Below are 14,739 nucleotides of genomic sequence, written 5' to 3' on the forward strand. Positions count from 1 at the left end.
TAACATTATTTGCTGTCGAACCGAACTGTCGAACGTAAGGGAAAGCATATTTGCCTATATTACTAGACAAGGATGTTCAAAAGGCAATTTTCAACTAGTATTCGCTATTTACAACGCTATGATGAGTCGCTATTGTCAAGGTACTATCCTGAAAGTCTACTAAAATCCATAAAACTTGCTCAACAAACAATACCACAAGATACAAAGTTCAAAGTGTCTCGTAATGTCGAATTTGCACCTCCCTATTTGGACGATTTCACCAAGATACATCCTTTTTGGGATTACAAACCAGGCATGCCCCATCTTCACGCTCAAGAAGAGGACAATAACTTCACCACATTTAGATGGGATCAAGTTCAACAGCCGCTGCCCGGAGAAGGTAATATTTTGCCTCCAGGAGTCAGCATGCCCAACGAGAGCGGTAGAAAGTCAAAGAATGCGGATGTTGCCGCAGGGCTGCAAAAACAGACAGGCGTGGACCCTGATTATATAACCAGGAAGTTAACTATGAAGCCACTGGTGATGAAAAGAGTATCGAATCAGACCGGTAAGGGTAAAATTGCATCATTTTATGCCTTGGTTGTCGTTGGTGATAAGAATGGTATGGTGGGTTTGGGAGAGGGGAAGTCCCGTGAGGAAATGTCCAAGGCCATCTTCAAGGCTCATTGGGACGCAGTGAGAAACCTGAAGGAGATACCCAGATATGAAAACAGAACCATTTACGGTGATATAGACTTTAGGTATCACGGTGTGAAATTACATTTAAGAAGTGCCAAGCCCGGGTTTGGACTCCGTGTAAATCATGTAATTTTTGAAATCTGTGAATGTGCAGGTATCAAAGATTTAAGTGGGAAGGTATACAAATCCAGGAATGACATGAATATAGCCAAGGGCACCATTGAGGCTTTCATGAAAGCACAAAAGACGCTGGATGAAGTTGCGCTGGGCAGAGGAAAGAAGCTTGTTGATGTCAGAAATGTTTATTATTCAAGCTGAAGTGCTATATACATATGCACGCCATATTCCTCATCTCACATAAATATACATAATAATAGCAAACGCCTGTAAATACTTTACACAACCTAGCACACTTTTTTCCCCTCTTTTTCCTGTTTTTTCTTTGCGCATCTGAGTTTTTCTTTTCTCAATAGTTCCTGATTTACTATTTGAAAATAATGGAGAGAGAAATGATTACGCGTTGATATTTTCTTAACTTAAAATAGAAAAGTGAACCTTTCGAGGAAGACAAGTGTACTAATATAGCAAGCCAAAAAAGCAAAATGACTACCACCAGTAACGATGTGTTAAAGATTCAATTGCGCTCAGCAAACGCCACTGTTCCCACTAAGGGTTCTGTCACTGCTGCGGGATATGATATCTACGCCTCCGAGGATGTTACCATCCCAGCCATGGGCCAAGGTATGGTTTCCACCGATATTTCATTTACTGTACCGGTCGGTACCTACGGTCGTATTGCGCCAAGATCAGGTCTGGCAGTTAAAAACGGTATTCAAACCGGTGCTGGTGTTGTCGACAGAGACTACACCGGAGAGGTTAAGGTTATCTTATTCAACCATTCGCAGAAGGATTTCGCGATCACGAAAGGAGACCGCGTAGCGCAATTGATTCTCGAAAAGATTATTGACAACGCTCAGATCGTTGTCGTGGACTCGCTAGAAGAAAGTGCAAGAGGAGCTGGTGGCTTTGGCAGCACTGGTCACTGAATTAATATATGTACTTTTTAATCCTATATAATGTATTATAGTATCACAGAATATCACGTGTGACCCGGCCTGCATCACCGAAATTGGTAATGGTAAGGAATTACTGGCAGTTTTTAACTAATTATAGATCAAACAGTAGCATACGCTGGTCTTTTGTTGAGCGGTCTGAGCTTGTAATGGTAAGCAACTTGCATTGTTTGTTACGACAGGATGAGCAATCAGGCACTTCATGAAAAACTCGAACAAACGAGGGCGATACTATCCGTCAAACTGGCAGAACTGATAAATATGACCGCGATAGCGGATAGAAACAACGACGATGAGGATTCGTTTACACAAGAAAACTCCGAACTCGCGATAGCCACCACTAGTGTCATGATGGTGAACAATCAGACCATGCAACTGATCAAAAACGTTCAAGATTTGTTGAGCCTAACCAGATCAATAAAGGAAAAGTGGCTACTGAACCAAATACCTGTGATGGAACATTCAGAGGAGCCTCGTTTCGATGAGGAGCGGATAGGACAGTTATTGGATAATTGTATAGAAACGTTTATAGCGGAACAGACTACATGAGGAGACAAATATTTATCAATAATTTGGCCAAAAGAAAAATCAAAAAAACCTACATACTACATATATACACACCATAAAAAATCTGTTTTATCTTTTCCCTTCATTTAGAAAGGTGCTTACGTGCCAACGTCCGTACCCTGGAATCGAATGCCGGGCTCGTAATAGGGTCAGTGATCTTATAAAACGGGTTCATCAGTGTCTTAAGGTATAGTTCGTGAACCTCTTGATAAAAAGACTTTATGTTATTATCGTCAATCACCACATTACTGTTAGCTGAGTTCCCATGAATCATTACAAATTTCATGCCACCATAACTGATATAGGCCGTTATGGCTAGTCCATAAAAGTGATCTACTTTCCCCAAGTAGCAATTATCGGTATTGTTTACGGTCCTAGATCGAAGGAACCCACCACCACTATTGGATCCATTGCCGCCATTTCCACCGCCATTTAATTGGGATGTCGGGTTGAGCTGCCATTGTAAGTCTTCAACGATATCCAGTGATGCGTGCAATATAAATGGATTTAATTCTTTCAAATCCTGCGGGAAGCCCTGGAGATTTTGTGGGCTGGTAAACTCGATTTCATAGACGGGATTGTCCTTCTTACCAATGATGGCAAAATATTGAGGCATTTTTAAACGAGCTTTGTATGTGTTCGCGTATTATTCTTTTGTATTGCTGTTTGCCTTCTTCGTTTTTTCGATACACATTGATATATTTTGAAAAAAAGTTGATGAGAAGGCTTTGAAGAGACAAAAGGGAGAATGATCTTAAAACATATAGAAAAGGAGGAGGCACTCTGAAATTGTGGAAGATGACTCTCTCAAATGAGCACCATCAAAAGAATGGACAACAACAACTTCGAAACAGTGATGGCGCAGTGGAGACGGTAAACCCCCAAAAGATAAAATTAGTTACCAAACTACTCATTGATAATAAATTTGGATTAATGGACGACTTGAATTTCAGTAGGCCCCTAACTGCTTCTTCTGAAGGTGTACCAATATCAACGAAGACATCTGAATTAGGAACAGAGTATATCAAAAATCGACAAGAAAATTCAGTAAGTCCCATGCCTCCCATACCAAGAAGTACAAGAATAAAAGCGGATAGGGTGAGAATATACCTGGACTACTACTATAGTATACTGGAACGTTGCATCTCAATTGATAGTTCCCAAAACCATCATGAAGGTGTTGAAGGAGTGTACAACCCATTACAAGTCATTAGAAATCGAAAATTAAAAAAAAAGCACCATGAATTGCCTACGAGAGAGTTTTACACTACAAAGCATCCTATAATTGCCATTAAACAGTTTTCTAGGAAGCCTAATAAGAAAATGCCATGGTTTGTAGATATAAACGAGAAATATATGGATTTGACTTGGAGAACTTCGCACTGGGAGGAATTAGTGAACCCTCAAGGCAAGCTTTGGTTTCGTTCTTATAACCGCTCTTCCGAATCGAGCGGATCATCGTCCTCTCATCGACATCGCAACCATCATATTCGTCATAGAAGCCGTCTGAGTCATCACTCGAAAGTCCGCACAGCCAATTCAGTTCATTCAAATGCTCAATCATTGACACCGAAAAGGGTTGTGACCAATGAAGAGGATCTGAGTAATCATAACGGCAATAGCACGATAATGAGGACTGCAACTACTCCAGACGCACAGATTGCAAAAAACAAGAAATCGGATTTGAATTTAAGTCATATTCACTTGGAAGTACCGATGACTAATACAGTCACAAACACCTCATCAGATCAAGGATCCTTAATCATTGAAGTTAAAGGCAGCAGTGGCGGAAGTACCAGTGGAAAAAGAAACTCCAAACACTATCGCTCAAAATCAGCAAGCTCTTCAGAAAACGAGAAATCAAGAAAGAACGGTCTTGAAAAAATCATTAGTAAGACATCAAGGGGATGGTCAAGATCACCCAAGAAAACTACGCCTGCCCTCGAAAAGCAGGTCCTTTTGACGCCCGCTATAAGCAATGAACCCGCCAGTAGACGGAGCAGCAATAACGGGGCCAGTATTAGTACCAACAGTAGTAAGAGTAGTATCGGTATTACGTTCGGAAATGGGGAAACTTACAAAACACCGGTTGATAACGGAAAAGACGCCATAATACGGCAAAGTTTACTAAGTGAGGTGCCGGTTCATACCTTGAGGGGGAAAAGCAGCACTAACTCATTACGAGGAGAAAATGGAGAGGTTCATGAGAGTGATCAGGAAATTTCAAATGGCGTTGGCAGCATTTACGAGGGTGTGCCCAGGGAGAGGACTACTAGTGGGAATAGCGAGCACGTGGGGATGTTGAAAGACACTTTGCAGGTAGACGAACAATTGCAAAGGTACTGGCATGATACCAGGTATATTATGAGTACTGTAGCTATGATGCAGCATAGAAGAGAGACACATGACATAGTGAAGAGGAGAGAAATTGTCCGTAGGAACGAAATTGAGATCACACAAGACGCAGATACAAACATCCAGAAGACTGCGGATGCATTGGCCAAATACGATAATGAACTGAACAAAGTTTTGAAGTTAGGTAATGATTGGACATCAAAACTTTTGAATGACTATTCAATCCGTGTAGAAACGCTGATTTCATCAAGTGACAGGATTCTTAGTGATATAAACACAACACTGACGTTGAAGTTGAAACTGTTCCAAGAAAACACGGAAAGGTATGTCACAGTGAAAGTGATGAGAGCCCAAAAGATGACCAAGACCATATATCGATTATTAGAATTTGGTATCGTTTTGGTCCTTTGGACAATTTGGTTTTTTTTCAGTATCTTGAGGAGTGTTCGATTCATCATTTGTTTAGTCTTAAAAATAATCCAAGCATTGCTGTGGTAGATTATGGATTGAAAATACTTATAGCGGTAGAACTATCCGCGATGATATGTATAAAGGAATATATAAGTAGATGATGTGCACATGAAAACAGCTCTTCATGTTGTTGATCTAGAAGAATTCAAACTGTCGTCTTCCAAAAACAGACCCCTTTCTGCAGCCTCGTCCAAAATCTTTTCTCTTCTTTTCTGTTCCTCTCGGTAATAATTTGTTTGGAATTTAAGCAATTGCTTGTCAGCTCTGAAAACAACTCCCATCGAAATCCAAGAACAATGGTAAAATACACGTACTTGAGTCCTGACGTTCCTATACACTGAAGAAAATCTTCTTAGCAGCAGCGCCGTAACAATGCTCAATAGAGCACCTTGGGCAGCCCCTACACATGATGCCACTGTAATCTACAGATAAGAGAATAAAGAAAAGTAAAATTGTGTTAGCAATGCATTCTTTGTTTAATAGGAGAGAAGTTAAAAACGAGATTTTTTGCATACTTCTTTCGTTAATTGTTTGACAGTTTTGGGGTCATAATGAATGGGAAGAACGCTACCACCCATGATGCTAGTTTCTGTGTCGTTGTATCTAATGGCAGTCAATTATAGTAGTAGTACTTCAGAAGTCCCTTTCCCACCGATATAGAAAAAAAAGTGGAGCAAATGAAGAAAATTGGTCCAATATGTGTCACGTGAAGCTAGAGAAACATGATGCACCAAAATTAAGGTTAACCACACCAGTGCTCTCGCTGACAGCAGTTGTCGTTAGTAGTGTCTTGCCGGTAGCTTACTGTTGGAAGGTAATTTACAAAGCAGTTTGCAAAGGTAGTTTTCGAAGGCTTGTTGAAGGGTCTAGTTACGTAAATTTTCTATTTACTTAGATAGTTTTTAACATTTTCTTCTATAATTTTCGTGATCATGGTATTCAAAGTGCTATCCTTCTTTGATATTTGATCTTCCAAAGTCAGCAAGATTTGCTTCTCAATAATCTTCCCCGTCAAGTCTACCTCGATGTTGACTTCGTCACCAAATGTCTTTAAAGGCATGATAACATTGTCTTGGGTGTGCTTGATCATACTGATATAAAAGGCACCGCCCTCTGAAAGATCGTCAACTTGCGTTACTGTCAAAGAGGTCCCGTCAATGCAAATGAACCCTTTTTCCACTATGTACTTGAAATACTCTTGATCTCTTAACTGAAACCCAAATATAATTGAGTTTCCCTCAGGTTCCCTTGAAACAATATTGGCAACAGTATCTACATGTCCCTGCACATAATGGCCACCGAACCTCACGTCTTGAGACACCGCTCTCTCCAAGTTGACTTTGGCTCCCTGGGCCCAGGAAGCGACGTTGGTTCTCTTGCTAGTCTCCGGCGATATCCCAACTTTAAAAGACGCACTATCAAATTCGGTCACTGTGAGACATATTCCGTTTACAGCTATCGAATCTCCGACATGGCAGTCAGAAAGAATACTTTCGGCGTTGCCGATAGTGATAGAAACACCTTGGCCTCCACTTTCCGTGTCGTCGTACGGATTATTTTCTAAAACGGTTCCTATGCACTCTACAATACCAGTGAACATTGCCCTGTTGCGCTGATAGCTTATTCATCGATTTAGTATATATATAGGATGTCGTATTCCCTTATACCACTGTAAACCTGCAATATGAGTAATACTATGGCAAGTCTTGTCGACCTCCGCGGAGATTAGCGAAAAAGGAAAAGTGGAAATAAGCCTACCCGGAGATATATAAATGGGCGGCTAATCTGTTTTTATATGAAATAGCTTCGAATATAGTGTGGAAGAGGAGTTTTTAGACAGCAAATGAAATGAGAGATTGAGTCAACGATAAAGAAACGTGATGTATATACAAGGAGGCAACAGGAAGAGAGCATGGATTGGAGTGGTGCAAAAAGGGACGAAAGCCGGGCCATTTGAGCGCAAAGAATAAAGGGTAGAGGTGAAATCTGAATTTTTCAATGAGGAGGGGATTCTGTAACTGTGTAAGTAAGGTGTCCCATTTTTTTAAGATCTGAAAAATCGTTTTGGGTATGATTGAAATTCCACAGATGTCGAATTACCCAGAGAAGCTCTATCCGAGGTTGATAAGCTAAGGAACCTCATGCCGTTTTTTCTAGCCATTATTTTTTTTCTCTACATCGGTTCAAAAAGTTCATCCCCTATGATTGTATCTATGGAGAGTTTCTATGCGACGTTGATATTAAGCTAGTTTGACTTTACCCGACCGGCGAAGCTGTGAAAAATGTTCCTTGAAATGCTCCAGCAAAAATATACGATGAGTGTAAGCGAAGAACAAAGGTCTATGAAAAACTGAAGAAATATCGATAGTAGTCCCTTCGTATTTCCCGCAATGGACAGAGCTCAGACGTTCATTAAAGAATGTCTTTTTACGAAATGTCTGGAAGATCCTGAAAAACCGATCAACGAAAATAGATTGCAAGATACCTTATTGTTATTGCCAACCGATGGCGGATTGACTTCTAGACTCCAAAAGCAACGAAAAAAATCAAAGTTGAACCTTGACAATTTGCAAAACGTCTCTCAATCAAAAAGTGAAGGCGAACAGCTAGCGAAGGAAAATTACCAAAAAATTAGCAAAAATTCTAAAATTGCATTGAGAGAATTTATTAGTTCTTGTAAGAAAAATGCCAGAAAGTGTTTGAAATTAGCACATGACAATAAAATTACTGATAAAGCAAATCTTTCAAGCTACCTGAAAGAGAAGCACCCAACGATATACGAATCTTTGCCGGAGTATGATGGTTTTGTACCGATGTATAAAGAATTATGGCTCAACTATATTATTGAACTTTTGAACATCACGAAAAATATAAAAGCGTTCAATGGATCATCAGCGTTATTGAAGTTATCTATGGCAGACTATAACGGTGCGCTATTACGTGTTACCAAGAGCAAAAATAAGACCTTAATAGGCATCCAGGGCATTGTGATCTGGGACTCTCAAAAATTTTTCGTAATGATCGTTAAGGGCCCTCTAGTAGACCAGGTGAAGTGCATACCGAAGAAGGGCACAGTGTTCCAGTTTGAAATTCCAATCTCGGATAACGATGACTCCGCATTGAGGTATAGTATACTGGGTGATAGGTTCAAATACAGAAGTGTTGATCGTGCTGGTAGGAAGTTCAAAAGTCGCCGCTGCGATGATATGCTATACTATATACAAAATTAGTTAGGGCCACTACGTTTGTCCGTTTGGTTCCTCTTCATTGGAGCTTACTGTTTCCTGGAGTTGGCTCTTTATCATTTCTAATAGTTTAGGATCTTGTAACTTGGAGCGTATATAGGCGTCTAATTCAAACTTTTTCGCATCATCGCCATTATTCTTATCATTTTTGTCATTCAATTTTGAGTAGCTGTCTTTGACCAACTGTGACTCAATTAAAGCACTGGTTAGCCCTCTATTCTTAAATATTAATTCCTCATCTTCGTTCACCATTTTTTTTACTGTAATAGCGACTCTTTCCCGAAGCATCTGCTCAAATGATTCGTTTCCTTCTCCCGTGTCGTCCCATGGACTAGATAATATGTCTCTTTTCAACTTGTCAAAATGTCCTTCCTTTTTATACCTGTCGAATAATTTTTTACTATCCTCTTCATTATACACCATTTCTAGTCTTTGATTTGTGTTTTCTCTCTCCTAGTCTCTATCTTGTTCACTAAATAGAGTAATAGATTTTCTTGGATATTGTTTCTCTAGTACTTTTCCTCTGCAAAATGTGAATAAGAAAAAAGAATGCAAAAACCTCATGGAATGATTATGATAGAGCGAAGTGGTGAAGCGAAGTTCAAGGCAAAATTTACTATATATCCATGTCAAATCAGGAGGCAGTCGTAAAATATAAGGATGTTATAAGTCATCTAGCAACCAGTGATCTAAGACAGGTGGTTATAAGATCCGAAAAACTGGCTCAGCTCATTGCAGGTTCAAAAGCTCCTGTACACTATGAGCGCAAGATCTCAAATGGTAAAACGGTCATATATAAATGCATCAAAAAGGCACTGTTTTCCAGTGTCACGTCTATTTCTTCTCGGTTTTCCTCAGACACTGATATTTCACAATTTCTCCATCTAGATTACGAATATCAGACTCATTTTCAAGCTTTGAGTGGACAGATCAAGAAATACTGCGGCGTGAAGAAGTACTACGAGTTAAAGTTTGCCGTGATTGATAATTTCGGGACTGAAGTGCAAACCAACGGCTTCACATTGTTAACATTTTGGGTGACCTCTTTTGATGAGTTTGTTAGGAGAGGGCAAAGGAACGCTTCGAATAAAGAGGCCGACTTTCAACGCTTTTATAAACTAATGGTGGAATACTCATCTTGGAAATGGGCTTCAAATAATAAAAGACAACACCAGTTCATGTGTCAATTCCGAACTAAGCTAAAGGAAGGTCTGGCGAGATTTTACGAAAGTTTCGATTTTCAGAAGTCCAGCGATCCGTTAGGAGAATTGATTAAGCCTTGGGAAAGAGCTGCGTATGTCGCTGGACACATAGATGCATTTACTGGAGAGCAAATTAGAATTTACGGTGCTGAATTATTCTGGAAATTTAGAAATCTTGTGTTCTCTTCCATTTCCTCTGTCGTTCTTAGATTGAGTGACCTTCAAAATATACACAATACATTTCAACCTTACGGGAAGGAAAGGTTCGTTCAAGATTTTGCCCGCATACGATCTTTAAAATGGAATAAGGATGATACCGTTGTAAGATTGATTCATGCCTTGGTTCTTAATGATATGTTTCCTTATTTTAGTCCGGAACAGGTGGGAACAATGGGACATGGAGTCCATTTCTTGCGCTTGTTAAGGAAAAATTTCCAAGAGAATATAATCGACGTTAAAGATTTTCATGTTCAGGTGATGAAGTACCTAAACTCTCAATTTAAAAACGATTACAATTTCTTGGTGGCATCGCCAAAGATTCCAGATCGAAGCCAAAGCCTGAAAATGGCTCCTCACACCTTGAATGACAATAACAAAATACAAGTGCTACTTTCTGTTACAGGTGAATATACACATTTCGTGGATAATGAAGAATCTTTGCAGCAGCACATGTTATACCCTAGGATTTACACAAATGAGCAAACTCCTATATCAGATGCATCTACTATGTTTGATTCTCATCAGATATATGCTGTAGTATCACTATTGCGATATTATTTACCTGAGAATACAAAGTTCTTCCAGGTCTACTATCTGCCGAGTATTTTCAAAAGGATTCTATATTATGGTACCAAGTTTCCTCACTTATATACCATGGAAAATTGCCTAGAACGACAGGTTCTGGAATCCCTTACAGCACTAGAGCCCTCGTTGGTTTATGCGATAAATAATCTCGTTAGATTCAGCATGGAATCACTAAAGAATGTATCGCTAATAAGTGTTCACAAAACCCCTTCAAGCGTTATTCTTTTACCTCAAAAAGAATTCAAGTCGCTTTGTGAAGTAAACAGGAGCTTGAACGAACCCTTTTGGCCCAACGGATGGTTTGCGAATAGTTGGCCAGATTTAGCGAATAAACAATTGGAAGCAGGTCAAATTTTGCATGACGCATTTGCCTTTCATCTTTTTGAGATTGAGCTACCAATTATCATCGCTAACACAAGTAATACTCATTTGAAGCTTGTTTCCAACATGTGTACCACCAGCATATTATACTTATATAATGAAGCTGACTCCTTACCATTAACCACTATTCAAGAAAAGCTAGCTGTTTTACCAGCAAGCAAACGGAGTGAAATCCTGTTAAACAATTTAAGTAGATTAACAAAAATGAGGCTACTACTATTGAAAGAGGGCAAAGACGGGCAAAAAGTCTACACATTTAATTTCAATTACAAGAATACTGGTCAAAGCACGTCGACAATGAGGGTTATCTAACAACAAGAAAGCGTCAAATTTATGGCTCGTCCTACAGAGAATGATTATGAAATAGCACAACAGATTACAAACATTTTTCAAAATATATTTTTCCTTGTTTTACTTACATTTGATAGACAGTGTCAATGTATGTATGATTGTGAATAAAAAAGAGTGGAAGAGTTGAAAGAAATATGTTCATTCAGGTTCGAAAGCTTGATCCGAAACTTCCAATAACACTTCCATTGCCATTATTTGAAAATTGACATCATTAGCATCATCTAGATTTGCAGGCGCGATTGTGGGGCCCCAAATTATACAAAGGGCCCTTAAGTTCATTCTATTTCGAGCTTCATGTGCTAAAACTCTTTTCAAATGAAAGACCAGGGCCCTTAACGTCCAGTATTGTGCATCCGGCAGATTATATATTAGCCCATGCATGTAATTTTTTCTTGTCGTCGGATCTTCAATTTGTAAAGAAACTTTAATCTCTGAAGATAATGCCTTTGGTAATACACTGTCAGGCAATGATGCGAAAAATGTCTTTAGCAATGATCCTACCAAATATATATCCGAGTCTGAATGCGGCTTTGACGGTAAGATCATAGAGATATTAGCAGGATCCTTATCGATTTCTTCCTTTATCTTACTGACATCCAGTACATTCGCTGACTTTCTATAGATGCCTTCTTGATCAAGACCGAATTTATCGATGACGTAGATACACTGACGCACTATCGCGGGAACCATATCTTGCTCGAATTCTATCAGTGACTCTAGCGGCACACCAAATGTTTTAAAGTTTTTTTGGACACCGGGTGGCATATTGTTATTCGTTTGAATATGAGAAATTGGACGATCTGAATCTAGAGAGTTAATTAGCTCTTCCGGGATCTGTGGACTCTTGTTGCCAGGGTCCAAGGTCTTTGTTATAGATGATGTAGTGTCGCTTGTTATAATGGAAGAAGACGGTGACATAGCGGTGTTAGCGGACGAGAGGGATGGGGTCATAGTAGGTGGCAGTTGTTTGTTGGTATTAAAAGACGGCGTCATACTGTTAGGATTTGCGGCATTGGCATTATTATTACTGCTCAAAAATGGTGAGTCATTGTGGGTAGATATCATTCTTTTCGGGATAGAATTCCTGGAGGGATCTACGGCAAATTTTGGAGGACCCTTAGTTTTCTGGCCATGGTTCATTGATGGATGCTTTTTATAAGATACAGGGATCAAGTTTTTGTTAATCAATAGGGAATGTTTCCCAGTTTGATTATATTTGTTCAAGAAACTGTAAAGATCACGTTCGTTCGAAACAGACCGGGCAAATGATTTCATGGACTTGGTGGAGTCTAATGGGCTTATTGTAACACCTGTATTTAGAACCAGATTTTCTGTCCATATCGTGTATTTCTGTAATTGGATGGTCATCGCTGTGTCGACCTCCAAGATTAAATCTTTCAGTTCTTGAACAATTCTCGGTCTCTCCTTCGTTATAAACGTGTTTCTTAGGGAGTTAGAATGGTCTACCTTTTGCTTATATTCCAGATCGGCATTATCAATTTTCCTTAACAATTCTTCTTCTTGCTCTTTCGTGGTCTTAGAACCCCTCAGGGTCAACTTTGTCTTTGTAGGGTCTGTCATTCTTAGTTTGTCCCAATCCTGACATAACGAATTGTAGCGAGACTGAGCCTTTTCTGCGCTATGTATAGCATCAGAGACATCCTTTTCTAACCTTTTGCTGTTTTCCTTTACTGTTTTCCTCAGTTTAGTCATTGTTAATAAGAGACTATTGATCTCCGAGTACATCTTCTGTAAGGCAGTGATGTAGCTTTGCTTCACCTGGGCCATCTTCCCATCAAATCCCAACACTTCATGAATCATCTTTTTCAAAGACGAATTGGTAGAACCGTCAACGTTGAAAAAATGCTTGTACTGTTTAGATAGTTCTTGGACGTGTTCTTCTTCAAACACGTATTTCTTCCTAATAAATTTCATAAACTCTTCGCAGGTCAACAGCGACTGCTTTAAACGACTCAACAAAGCATTAATTGCCACATCGGAATTTAGCACCTTCTCGATCTCTGGCGTATTGAAAAGACGCGCCAAATCATCAGCACCACTATCTTGCGACGATTTCGCACTTAATACAGTATCAGCTGATTTCCTCGCGGTTTCTTCCATCTTGTTTATATTGCTGCTCTTTTGGACCTCTGCAAGTGGTTGTTTCCACGTTGCACACTATTATTTTGTTACATTCTTTATTTTTTAGGTTCTCTTTTTCTTAAAAAAAGTCTATATAATGGCACAAATAATGCATTGCCATTACAGAAAAAAGCCGTATCTATATAAGTCTATCTATCCGTGGCTCTAGTCGGAGGCGGGCTTGAGTGCGTACATTCTCACTGGGTACAGCTCTCTTGGCAACCCACGTTGTCTTTCACTGGCAATAAGCTTTAGGCCGGCTTCATCAAAAAGTTGCTTGAATTTAGCGTCTGATCTTGTAACCGAGGAGTCTGTCTCGTCGAAATCATCGGTGTCTGTAGGTGTGTTATTTTCTTTCACTACGATTGTCCCGTTTGGTTGCAGACCTTCAACGCACCTCTTCAAGAACGCAACGAATTCTGCGTCTGGTAAGTGTCCCACGCACCATTGACACCAGATTAACCAGTACTTGCCGGCGTCAGGCGTCCAGTCTTGCATTCCCACCTCGTATATCTGTCCAACTTGGTCCTTGTGCTTCAGTTCAGCCAGTTCAGTGTGCATTTGCTCGACAAATGGCTTCACCGGTTCCACAAGGTCGATCTTGGCGGCATGCTTGTGAAGCATAGTTTTGCTTACACGTCCAATCCCTGCGCCGATGTCTGCAGCATACTTCACGTTGTTCTCTTGAGGGAGCATCCTAGATTTTAGTTTACGCAGGAAATGATTGGACCCTAGCACATCCATCGTGGGCACTACCGTTCCTTCCCCGTATCCACCTAGGACACCGTCTACGGTGGCCTCCACATCTGTCCAATAGTCGATGGCGTCTTCATAGTTGATGTGGGCGTCTGCAGGAACATCCATTGTTAATAGATATGTATGTTTCTCTCGATGGTGATCTTGACGTCTATGAATGCCAGTGTGAAAAATGCTGGTTAAGAAATTTTTTTCTTATACTTTTTCTGAATATAAAGTTTTACACAGAGTCATTACTACGGTTTATATACATGAACATGCTCGTTACAATGGGGAAAGCCGGCAGGTCGCTAATTCTTCCCCCAGGAATAGATCCAACTGACTGACTTTCTTATCTGTTCGTTCCATATATCCTTCATGCTCTCACCCACGGTCCTAGTCCATGCGGTGCCGTCATTCATCACAACTTGTTTGCGGTTCTTGGCCCCTCCAGGCGCCACTTCTTTCCTGTCCATCAGGTCTTGTATTTGGTGGTCTTGCTTTAACCATGTAGCATCGTGATCGTAAAAGTAGCCGTTGTTGCTGAACCTGTAGAGATAAATGACAGAGCCGATGGCTCCCACAGAAAGAGTCCACTTCAAGGACCTGATTAATGAACCCACTCTCGACATGCTTATCGCTGTTGTTTGCTGGCTCCAACTCAACTTCCCACCCTTCCTTCCCTTCTCACTAAATACAACATAGAACAGACTTTTTGTTTTTTGGGATTCCGCC

At 40.1% G+C, this 14,739-nt stretch overlaps 13 protein-coding genes across 13 annotated transcripts; 6 read left to right on the forward strand and 7 right to left on the reverse strand.

Annotated features, from left to right (window-relative positions):
* Positions 1 to 72: 72 nt before the first annotated feature.
* Positions 73 to 996, forward strand: MRPS5 (mitochondrial 37S ribosomal protein uS5m; the record flags this gene model as incomplete). Its single annotated transcript, XM_056230548.1, has 1 exon — positions 73 to 996. One exon carries the CDS (start codon positions 73 to 75, stop codon positions 994 to 996), a length of 924 nt encoding a protein of 307 aa, XP_056086234.1.
* A 284-nt stretch (positions 997 to 1,280) lies between these two features.
* DUT1 (bifunctional dITP/dUTP diphosphatase) lies at positions 1,281 to 1,724 on the forward strand (the record flags this gene model as incomplete). Its single annotated transcript, XM_056230559.1, has 1 exon — positions 1,281 to 1,724. The coding sequence occupies one exon, from the start codon at positions 1,281 to 1,283 to the stop codon at positions 1,722 to 1,724; it is 444 nt and encodes a 147-aa protein (XP_056086235.1).
* A 210-nt stretch (positions 1,725 to 1,934) lies between these two features.
* On the forward strand, positions 1,935 to 2,300 carry SRB6 (Srb6p; the record flags this gene model as incomplete). Its single annotated transcript, XM_056230570.1, has 1 exon — positions 1,935 to 2,300. One exon carries the CDS (start codon positions 1,935 to 1,937, stop codon positions 2,298 to 2,300), a length of 366 nt encoding a protein of 121 aa, XP_056086236.1.
* A 100-nt stretch (positions 2,301 to 2,400) lies between these two features.
* On the reverse strand, positions 2,401 to 2,934 carry TRS20 (TRAPP subunit TRS20; the record flags this gene model as incomplete). The annotated part of the gene is made up of 1 exon (XM_056230581.1): positions 2,401 to 2,934. One exon carries the CDS (start codon positions 2,932 to 2,934, stop codon positions 2,401 to 2,403), a length of 534 nt encoding a protein of 177 aa, XP_056086237.1.
* Positions 2,935 to 3,116: 182 nt separating this feature from the next.
* On the forward strand, positions 3,117 to 5,171 carry MTC4 (Mtc4p; the record flags this gene model as incomplete). The annotated part of the gene is made up of 1 exon (XM_056230592.1): positions 3,117 to 5,171. The coding sequence occupies one exon, from the start codon at positions 3,117 to 3,119 to the stop codon at positions 5,169 to 5,171; it is 2,055 nt and encodes a 684-aa protein (XP_056086238.1).
* Positions 5,172 to 5,266: 95 nt separating this feature from the next.
* RCF3 (Rcf3p) lies at positions 5,267 to 5,425 on the reverse strand (the record flags this gene model as incomplete). The annotated part of the gene is made up of 1 exon (XM_056230604.1): positions 5,267 to 5,425. The coding sequence occupies one exon, from the start codon at positions 5,423 to 5,425 to the stop codon at positions 5,267 to 5,269; it is 159 nt and encodes a 52-aa protein (XP_056086239.1).
* A 602-nt stretch (positions 5,426 to 6,027) lies between these two features.
* On the reverse strand, positions 6,028 to 6,744 carry RIB5 (riboflavin synthase; the record flags this gene model as incomplete). The annotated part of the gene is made up of 1 exon (XM_056230615.1): positions 6,028 to 6,744. The coding sequence occupies one exon, from the start codon at positions 6,742 to 6,744 to the stop codon at positions 6,028 to 6,030; it is 717 nt and encodes a 238-aa protein (XP_056086240.1).
* A 790-nt stretch (positions 6,745 to 7,534) lies between these two features.
* Positions 7,535 to 8,374, forward strand: POP4 (RNase P/RNase MRP complex subunit; the record flags this gene model as incomplete). The annotated part of the gene is made up of 1 exon (XM_056230626.1): positions 7,535 to 8,374. One exon carries the CDS (start codon positions 7,535 to 7,537, stop codon positions 8,372 to 8,374), a length of 840 nt encoding a protein of 279 aa, XP_056086241.1.
* Positions 8,375 to 8,383: 9 nt separating this feature from the next.
* SHG1 (Shg1p) lies at positions 8,384 to 8,812 on the reverse strand (the record flags this gene model as incomplete). Its single annotated transcript, XM_056230637.1, has 1 exon — positions 8,384 to 8,812. One exon carries the CDS (start codon positions 8,810 to 8,812, stop codon positions 8,384 to 8,386), a length of 429 nt encoding a protein of 142 aa, XP_056086242.1.
* Positions 8,813 to 9,015: 203 nt separating this feature from the next.
* On the forward strand, positions 9,016 to 11,088 carry SKDI02G3680 (uncharacterized protein; the record flags this gene model as incomplete). Its single annotated transcript, XM_056230648.1, has 1 exon — positions 9,016 to 11,088. One exon carries the CDS (start codon positions 9,016 to 9,018, stop codon positions 11,086 to 11,088), a length of 2,073 nt encoding a protein of 690 aa, XP_056086243.1.
* Positions 11,089 to 11,265: 177 nt separating this feature from the next.
* RGD1 (GTPase-activating protein RGD1) lies at positions 11,266 to 13,248 on the reverse strand (the record flags this gene model as incomplete). Its single annotated transcript, XM_056230659.1, has 1 exon — positions 11,266 to 13,248. The coding sequence occupies one exon, from the start codon at positions 13,246 to 13,248 to the stop codon at positions 11,266 to 11,268; it is 1,983 nt and encodes a 660-aa protein (XP_056086244.1).
* Positions 13,249 to 13,434: 186 nt separating this feature from the next.
* TAE1 (N-terminal protein methyltransferase) lies at positions 13,435 to 14,133 on the reverse strand (the record flags this gene model as incomplete). The annotated part of the gene is made up of 1 exon (XM_056230670.1): positions 13,435 to 14,133. The coding sequence occupies one exon, from the start codon at positions 14,131 to 14,133 to the stop codon at positions 13,435 to 13,437; it is 699 nt and encodes a 232-aa protein (XP_056086245.1).
* Positions 14,134 to 14,315: 182 nt separating this feature from the next.
* On the reverse strand, positions 14,316 to 14,636 carry MIC12 (Mic12p; the record flags this gene model as incomplete). The annotated part of the gene is made up of 1 exon (XM_056230681.1): positions 14,316 to 14,636. The coding sequence occupies one exon, from the start codon at positions 14,634 to 14,636 to the stop codon at positions 14,316 to 14,318; it is 321 nt and encodes a 106-aa protein (XP_056086246.1).
* Between the last annotated feature and the right edge of the window lie 103 nt (positions 14,637 to 14,739).

Source organism: Saccharomyces kudriavzevii (genome assembly GCF_947243775.1).
Source record: "Saccharomyces kudriavzevii IFO 1802 strain IFO1802 genome assembly, chromosome: 2".
NCBI lineage: Eukaryota > Fungi > Ascomycota > Saccharomycetes > Saccharomycetales > Saccharomycetaceae > Saccharomyces > Saccharomyces kudriavzevii.